Source organism: Oncorhynchus clarkii, chromosome 13 (genome assembly GCF_045791955.1).
Source record: "Oncorhynchus clarkii lewisi isolate Uvic-CL-2024 chromosome 13, UVic_Ocla_1.0, whole genome shotgun sequence".
In the NCBI taxonomy this organism is placed as follows: Eukaryota; Metazoa; Chordata; class Actinopteri; order Salmoniformes; family Salmonidae; genus Oncorhynchus; species Oncorhynchus clarkii.
In genome coordinates this window covers 54,354,709-54,363,593 of record NC_092159.1, presented here as the reverse complement: position 1 = coordinate 54,363,593, position 8,885 = coordinate 54,354,709, and the positions used below count along the sequence as shown (strand labels likewise).

Genomic DNA, 8,885 nt, shown 5'->3' with positions numbered 1-8,885 from the left:
AGGATTGCTCTCGTGCTGATCCTCAGCCAAGGTTCTGGAAGTTACCATCAGGTATAATAGACATTTACCAGCCTTGCTCCTTTTCTTCGCCTCAGGAATGTAAGGATGGTATGCTACCTGGAAGGTGTTACCTTTAACCTGTTCCCTCAATCTCAAATTTCCTAGATGAACCTTGAGGAGCCATTGTGTGCCTACTGCCTATAGACTACAGTGCCTCAACACTGAGGTTGACACGCTCTAATCAGTGAGAAGTGTCCCTGGCTGGCTCTCCTCACTGTTTCTGGGTCAGTCCTCAGCCCTTAGAGAGGGCCCCATCTGAAAGAACCAGAGCGAGAGAGGGTAGGAGGAGAGTGTGTGAGAAAGAGAGAGAGGCAGAGGTATTTATAGAAAAATGGGGCTTCGCGCTACCTTTTCTCACGAAATAATCATTAGAGGACAAAGTGTCCCAGTTTTTGTATGGGCGCTCCGCGATAGCAGCTAGCTAGGGCTGTGGGCCGGCAGATTTTTACCTGCGATGGGGAGCCTGACTTACAGACCGTCTCCTCTCTCTCCCAGCCTCCTTCTCCTCTTTTGCCCCATATCTCTGGTTCTTTGATCCGTGAAAGGGAGACATCAGCCTACTTGTACGCTGATGTGACCTCTTGAGAGGGTTTGGGTTGTAGGTCTTGGTGGGGGTGCAGGAGCTGGGTACAGGAGCCAGAGAGAGGGTAAGGGCGTGACTGGGCACCAGAGACGGGGACTTTGGGCCGTTGACTGGACGTGTCCTCGCAAACCTTGACATCTCAGTAGACACCACCAGCGTCAAGATGAGGCGGTTTCTGAGCCGCAAAGGCCGCTTCTCGCTGCGCCAGAGCAAGTCTGGACCTCGCGGTGCCTCCAAAGATTTCTGTAAGTCTTTAATTCCTTTTCATTATTCCTCTTATCTGCTTCATCCCTCTCTTCTGAAGAGAGGAGGAGAAGAGACAGAAGAGAACAAAAGGACTAAAGCTGTGTGTGTGTATCTAGGTCGCGGGCTTCAGAAGTATTTCAGATTTGGAGAAGAGAGAAGAAGGCCGTGGGAAGTTTAATCTCGACGGTGGGGTTGCGTGTCCTGGTACATCGGAGAAAGAAATGTTTGATTTAACCAATGTACTTTCTCACAGGTCTAGATGTCCCAATTTATTTCAACACGTTACTTTAGACTTAGTTGTTTTATGACACAATACACGGAGACTTACAAAGTGAAATATAGAACGACGTGTTCTCACTGTGTTCTGAACTTTTATTCAGATAATCCGGGGCTCGTACATTTTCATAACACCATCACTTTTTTATTTCCCCTGCAAAGTCAGTGTGGAACTATGTAATGATGCCACTGTTGCCAGCTTTTCTCCTTTGAATTGTCTCAAACTGATCTGACCATCCATTTCTTGTTCACTTTAAGAAATCCACATACAATAGGCTACCTTTACACATTGGTACTGAGTGAGAGAAAGAGAGAGAGAAAGAGAGAGTGTGTGTGCGTGAGTGTGTCTTCATGCACCCGTTTCTAAGAGAGAAAGATAGAGACAGAAAGAGAGAGATACAGACAGAAAAAGAGACGGAGGGTGAAAGAAAGAGAGAGAGTGTGTGTGTGTGTGTGTGTGTGTGTGTGTGTGTGTGTGTGTCTCCATGCACACCTTCATAATGAGAGAAAGATTGCCACTTCAATCATTGAAATTGCATAAACTGCCTGCTGTAGTCATGGAACCTATTAATCTTTTCATTAAACATTAATCCTCATAGGATCATCATATGGCCTATTAAATGAATAAGGCTGAGGCTGTAGACTTCAGTGTTAGGAGGTTAACAATCTGGTACAGGAGAGAGTGAGGAGAATGAATGGGTACATCTCAATAATCTAAAGATGTTTCCTCTCCTTGTATCCAGCTTTCCTTCAACTGCACTGATCTGAAACAACTTGACAAGATAAAGCAAGTCATTTTGATAGGCCTCGATCTGCCACTTTGCCTTCAGCTATCGCGTCTGTTCAGATCAGTGCAGATGAGTGTGAGGAGACGAGAATAGGAAGCCATTTTGTGGAGTATTGAGTGGCACCCGCTGACTGCAGTATGAGAATGAGGCCAGTGACCAGGGGAGGGCCAGCAGTTCAGAACAGAAAGCTATGACAGACATAGGCTGAGTCCCAACAGTCTAAAACAGCATCATTTGCTCATGTTCTGTCCATCATGATCACTGGTCTTAAAGCAAGTTGATCTGTAAAAACAGTATGGTGGAACCGTATTCAGTTTGACCTGTTCTTGACGGAGAGGACAGGTGGGCTCAAAACTATGTGGTGCTAATATTTGATCTCTCGAAACATTGACTATATTCACTCTTCAAAATAAAAGTATATTTGTTATTGATTGGGTTATTTCTCATTGATTGCTATTATATAATAAAGTCAAGTTTTTTCCAATAGTTGATGTTCCACTCTCGAACCCTCCAAGCGGGGCGTTATACTATGGAGGTATGATAGTGTCTGTTAAAAAGTGATACCATTGTGTTCGACCATTGTGGATGTCCCTTAAGAGCAGAAAAACCTTCTCAACCCATTTCATTCTTGTGACGCTTCAGTCTCTGGTTCTCTCGCCCATTCAGATGATGCTTTCCGTCAACAAATGGGCTGTCCTCCAATGAATAATCCAATGAATATCAGTAAGACTTTTAAACTAGTTTCAAGTCCCGGATCTGGGTTCAAATACTTTTAGCGTTTGGTTTAGCCTGCCTGGGGTTCCAGATGGGTAAGGTTTGTAGTTTTGCAACTATTCCATTGGTTCCATTGTGCCAGGCAAGCTCAATCAAGCCCAGATAAAGTATTTCAACCCAGGTCAGTCAAGTACAGCTACATTGTAGTAGTGTCTTCACTGCCACTTGTCTCCGCCTCGGAGACAAGCAACTGTGAAAAGAGACTACAATGTAGTTAAAGGTAGACTCAGCGATACAAATGTACCATTAGCAGATCGGGACGACTTCCAAAACATCAAAGAGCGCGAAGCAAGAGGCAAATCTCCTCCGCAGTTGTTGTCACGCAGCTATCATGTTGCAGGAGAGTGACGCAAACTCTCGTGAACATGTGCAGATGCTCTGTGGTGTGCATGCTCACAAGTGCAGCCTCTTGCATGGCACTCACTCTCCAGTATCTTTGGTTCTTCACACAGCTGCTCATATCGCTGAGTCTCCATTTAAATGGTGTCATAATGTGACATTGCATGCCATTGTTATTAAAATAATCTACACTCTTATGCCCCAAATACATCAAGGTACCCTGGTTTTACCTGGCTCTGTCTTCAGTGTGTTCAGGTCATCCCAGGTTATCAGACCCTGCTTTGGATCCCTGGTCCAGAGGCAGGTCTGACCGTGGTCTTACCTGGGTCTCCACCAGTGTATTTGGGGAAACCTGGATTCTCATTATAGTCCCTGAATTCCTGCCACGCCTCCTACTGATGTAAAAACAAATAAGGACCCATGAGGTTTTACCATTCTACCACAGCAGGAGGCGTGCATGTGACTGGGTCTGTAATCTGGTATATTTGGGGATAGTATTTGAGAAAGGCATGGACTCTAGACCCTGGTAATAGCAGTGTTTGTGTTAGAAGTATCCTGGTCCCAGATCTGTTTGTGCTCTTGTCAACTACATTGCTGTCATTGCCAAGTCAAACATGTTCCATAAGGAGTTGTCAAGACAGCAGAAACAGACTGGCACCCAGGCTATGTATAACAGGCTTAAGTAACCAACCCAATCCTGACTACTCTCCAGACCTGACCCTCCCGGCTACCAATCAGAACTGGCCGGAGGAGTTTGGGTTCACTCTGGGGGGCGCGGGCCCCAGCTACATCCTGTCTGTGATTGAGGGCAGCAGTGCCTACCTGGCGGGCCTGCAGCCTGGGGACCAGGTGGTGGACATCGAGGGCCAGGAGGTGTCCTCTCTCAGCACCCAGGCCCTGGTGGCCCTGGCACAGACTCTGAAGACTGTACCCCCCAGCATCGGAGTGGTGTCACGCATAGAACAGGTCTGGAACAGTTGGGAAATCATTTAGGCTTCAGTGATGCAGATAGTGGACATTTGACCTCGGTTTTTCACTTGAGACATTTTTTAAAGGCAGATAGGAGTTGGTTGTGACAGTGTTGTTGCATGTTACCTAAGCCTCAGTGTGATCACTACTACTGATCTGGAACTGTGAGCTGGGTAACACATAAGTCTAGGGCAAAATGACATGTACTTTCAAAACAATCTCCGTTACTTTCCATGCAGATAGTTATCAAATAGACAGTTTATTGTCTTCACATCTAATTCTAATCTGACTGTTCCCTAGATGGATATCAACCCAGGCCCCGACGGCCGTTTCGGCTTCACCATCGTGGGAGACTGCCCCCTCTTGGTGGATGACTGCCTGCCCAACTCCCCAGCGGGCCGCAGTGGCCTCCGGGTCGGCGACTACGTCATGGAGGTCAACGGGATCCCCGTCAAGCATCACGAAATGGCGGCGGCCATGATCAAGGTGGCACAGGGACGCCCACTGCGTCTGGGCGTGCTCAGTATGAGACGGAGGATCAAGCGCCTCAGCCACAGTATGAGGGAGGTGTCACTGAGCGGGGATAGTATCAGGCAGGACCGTGCACACAAGGCCCTGGAGTTTAACAAGAAGGTGTGTGGGTGGCAGGGGTTTGTGCCTGCATCTTTGTCTTCTGTCTCTGCATCTGTCTCCACCCCTGTGTCTGTTTCCGTCTCCAACTCTGTCTCTGTCTGCGTCTCCATCTGTGGAGGTCTCCACACTCAGAAGCCCACAGAGGTCAACAGGAAGTTGTGTTTATCTTCTTCTTGCAGGTGGAGGAGGTGCTTGGTGATGAGCCAGATATAAAGGAACAGCTGTTTGGTGTTCTGAAGCAGTACGCAGCCGAGCGGAACGTGGAGAACCTAGCTGAAGCCCTCCCAGACATCTTAATCAATGAGGACCATCAGCAGCTGATTGACAGCGTCAGGTACCAATCAGCTGATTATAACATGCTATCATGCCGCCTCTTTGTGGCATTGTGTCATGGTCGGGTCAGACAAGGGCCCGGTTTCCCGATAAGCTTACGAATATTTGAACAATACATTGTTCCTAAAACGGCCAAAGTTGTCACATGCGTTTCCCAAAACACCACATAGAGAGCACGTTCACTAAGTGCGTCATTAGAAAGAGAATGATTCCACAATACTGACGACGGATCAGCTCCTAGAGAGATATTGTCACCTATGGCTGCAAATATTGAGGCGATTTAGACTATTCTAATGCTTACCCTACAAGGGACAGTTTGAAATGTAATGCGTACAATGTATATAGGTTCAAAACTTTTTGTGAAACATCACAGCACATTTGAAAAATATATGGCAAATAGAATATCATATATGGCAAATAGATCCAAATTGGATTCTGTTCAGAGATGGAAGGGTTGAGGGTAGCTGAAGGATGGGAATAAAAACAAACAAAAGATAACTCATGTAAAATATACTGTGTCTGTAAAATGTATATAGTATGTACTATATGAGCTGGAAGTAGAAGCCTAAGTGTTGTCCATTAGTTTACTTAAATTAGGGGAGGGGTGGCAGGGTTAGGGGAAAACATATATTTTAAAAAATGTACCAGTCAAAAGTTTGGACACACCAACTCATTCAAAACTATGAAATAACACATATGGAATCATGTAGTAACCAACAAAGTGTTTAACAAATCAAAATATATTTTATATTCTTCAAAGTAGCCACCCTTTCCCTTGATGGCAACTTTGCATCCTTTTGGCATTCTCTCAACCAGCTTTACCTGGAATGCTTTTCCAACAGTCTTGAAGGAGTTCTAACATATGCTGAGCACTTGTTGGCTGCTTTTCCTTCACTCTGCGGTCCAACTCATCCCAAACCATCTCAATTGGGTTGAGGTCTGGTAATTGTGGAAGCCAGGTCATCTGATGCAGCACTCAATCAATCTCCTTCTTGGAGCCCTTACACAGCCTGGTGGTGTGTTTTGGGCCATTGCACTATTGAAAAACAAATGATAGTCCCACTAAGCAAACCAGATGAGATGGCCTATCACTGCAGAATGCTGTGGTAGCCATGCTGGTTAAGTGTGCCTTGAATTCTAAATAAATCATAGACAGTGTCACCAGCAAAGCACCATCACACCTCCTCCTCCATGCTTCACGGTGGGAACCACACATGCGAAGATCATCTATTCACCTACTCTGCGTCTCATAAAGGCACAGTGGTTGGAACCAAAAATCTCAAATTTGGGCTCATCAGACCAAAGGACAGATTTCCACCGGTCTAATGTCCATTGCTCGTGATTCATTATTGGCCCAAACAAGTCTCTTCTTCTTATTGGTGTCCTTTAGTAGTGTTTTTTTTTTCAGCAGCAATTCGACCATGAAGGCCTGATTCTTCTCTGAACAGTTGATGTTGAGATTTGTCTGTTACTTGAACTCTGTGAAGCATTTGTTTGGGCTGCAATTTCTGAGGCTGGTAACTCTATTAATTCTGGGTCTTCCGTTCACTGTGGTGGTTCTCATGAGGGCCATTTTCAAGCGCTTGATGGTTTTTGCGACTGCACTTGATGGTTTTTGCGACTGCACTTGAAGAGACTTTAAAAGTTCTTGAAATGTTCCTCATTGACTGATCTTCATGTCTTAAAATAATAATGGGCTGTAATTTATTTTTGCTTATTTGAGCTGTTCTTGCCATAATATGGACTTGATCTTTTACCAAATAGGGATTATTTCTGTATACCTCCCCTACCTTGTCTCAACACAACTGATTGGCTTAAACTCATTAAGAAGGAAATACATTTCACAAATGAACTTTTAACAAGGCACACCTGTTAATTTAAATGCATTCCAGGTAACTACCTCATGAATCTGGTTGAGAGAAGAGTGTGCAAAGCTGCCACCAAGGCTAACTATTGCTACTTTGACGAATCTACATTTTTGAGTAAAGCCAGACTGTCTATGTATGAGGATGACTCAACACAATACAAGTCAGCTACTACAGTGACTGAAATGACTGCAACACTCAACAAAGAGCTGCAGTTAGTTTCAGAGTGGGTGGCAAGGAATAGGTTAGCCCACAATATTCCTAAAATTCAAATCATTGTATTTGGAACCAAACACTCACTAAACCCTAAACCTCAACTAAATCTTGTAATAAATCATGTGGAAACTGAGCAGGTTGAGATGACTAAACTGCTTGGAGTAACCCTAGACTGTAAACTGTCATGGTCAAAAAACATATTGATGCAGTAGTAGCTAAGATGGGGAGAAGTCTGTTTATAATAAAGCGAGGCTCCGCCTTCTTAACAACAATATCAACAAGGCAGGTCCTACAAGCCCTGGTTTTGTCGCACCTTGACTACTGTTCAGTTGTGTGGTCAGGTGCCTTTGCAATTGCAAATTGCAATTGGCTCAGATAATATGCATGTCAATCTCTCCTGGTTGAAAGTGGAGGATAGATTGACTTCATCACTACCTTTATTTATGAGAGGTTATTGACATGTTGAATGCATGTCGACACGCACAACAGCTCGGACACCCACAACAGCTCGGACACACACAACAGCTCGGACACCCACAACAGCTCGGACACACACAACAGCTCCGACGCCCACAACAGCTCCGACACGCACAACAGCTCGGACACCCACAACAGCTCGGACACACACAACAGCTCGGACACCCACAACAGCTCCGACACACACAACAGCTCCGACACCCACAACAGCTCCGACACCCATAACAGCTCGGACACCCACAACAGCTCCGACACCCATGCATACCCCACAAGACATGCCACAAGAGGTCTCTTCACAATCCCCAAGTCCAGAACAGACTATGGGAGTCACACAGTACTACGTAGAGCCATGACTACATGGAACTCTATTCCACATCAAGTAACTGACGCAAGCTGTAAAATTACATTTTAAATACACCTTATGGAACAGCGGGGACTGAGAAGCAGCACAATATTGGAGCAGACATACGCATGCACACACACGCGCACACACACACACACACACACACACACACACACACACACACACACACACACACACACACACACACACACACACACACACACACACTCACACTCACTCACTCACTCACTCACTCACTCACTCACTCACTCACTCACACTTACTTACTTACGTACTTAGTAATGTGTATATGTGGTGGAGTAGGGGCCTGAGGGCACACAGAGAGATCTGTGAATGTATTGTAATGTTTTTAAAATTGTATAAACTGCCTTAATTTTCCTGGACCACAGGAAGAGTAGCTGCTGCTTTGGCAGCTAATTTTGGATTTGTTTAACACTTTTTTGGTTGCTATATGATTCAATACGTGTTATTTCATAGTTTTGATGTACTCAACTATTAAACTACAATGTAGAAAATAGTAAAAATAAAGAAAAACAGTTGAATGAGTTGGTGTGTCCAAACTTTTGACTGGTATTGTATATATTTAAAATAATATATATATTTATCTAAAAATATATAAGGCGGATTGGAAATGATGCAGACAATTACATTGATAGAAGCTACAATATATATGCAATAATAAAACTGATCCACCCCCTAAAAAAAAACAAATGCACACACACACAATCTCTTTGAGAGTCATATAGGTCTCTGAGTCACATCCTGTCGTAGTGACTAGTGACTCTTCTCCCTGATGAGTTTTTTTAAGGAGCTGCCAAGCATCACAAAACACAAACACCTTTGAGCACAACAGATTCAAACAAACTTCCTTATCACACCCACCCACCCATAGCAAAATATACAACAAAGACTAACAGTGACAGTATCATTGGTACAGACTCATACACAGTGGTGGACAGATA

The 8,885-nt window shown here is 44.6% G+C and overlaps 1 protein-coding gene across 1 annotated transcript in view; it reads left to right on the top strand.

Moving 5' to 3' along the window:
- The first annotated feature begins 806 nt into the window (after positions 1-806).
- Positions 807-8,885, top strand: part of LOC139423588 (glutamate receptor, ionotropic, delta 2 (Grid2) interacting protein, a) — a 54,168-nt gene continuing 46,089 nt past the window's right edge. The window contains exons 1-4 of the mRNA XM_071175176.1: positions 807-888; positions 3,779-4,032; positions 4,336-4,668; positions 4,848-5,002. Coding sequence (XP_071031277.1) covers positions 807-888; positions 3,779-4,032; positions 4,336-4,668; positions 4,848-5,002 — 824 coding nt within the window. The remainder of the gene's footprint in view (positions 889-3,778; positions 4,033-4,335; positions 4,669-4,847; positions 5,003-8,885) is intronic.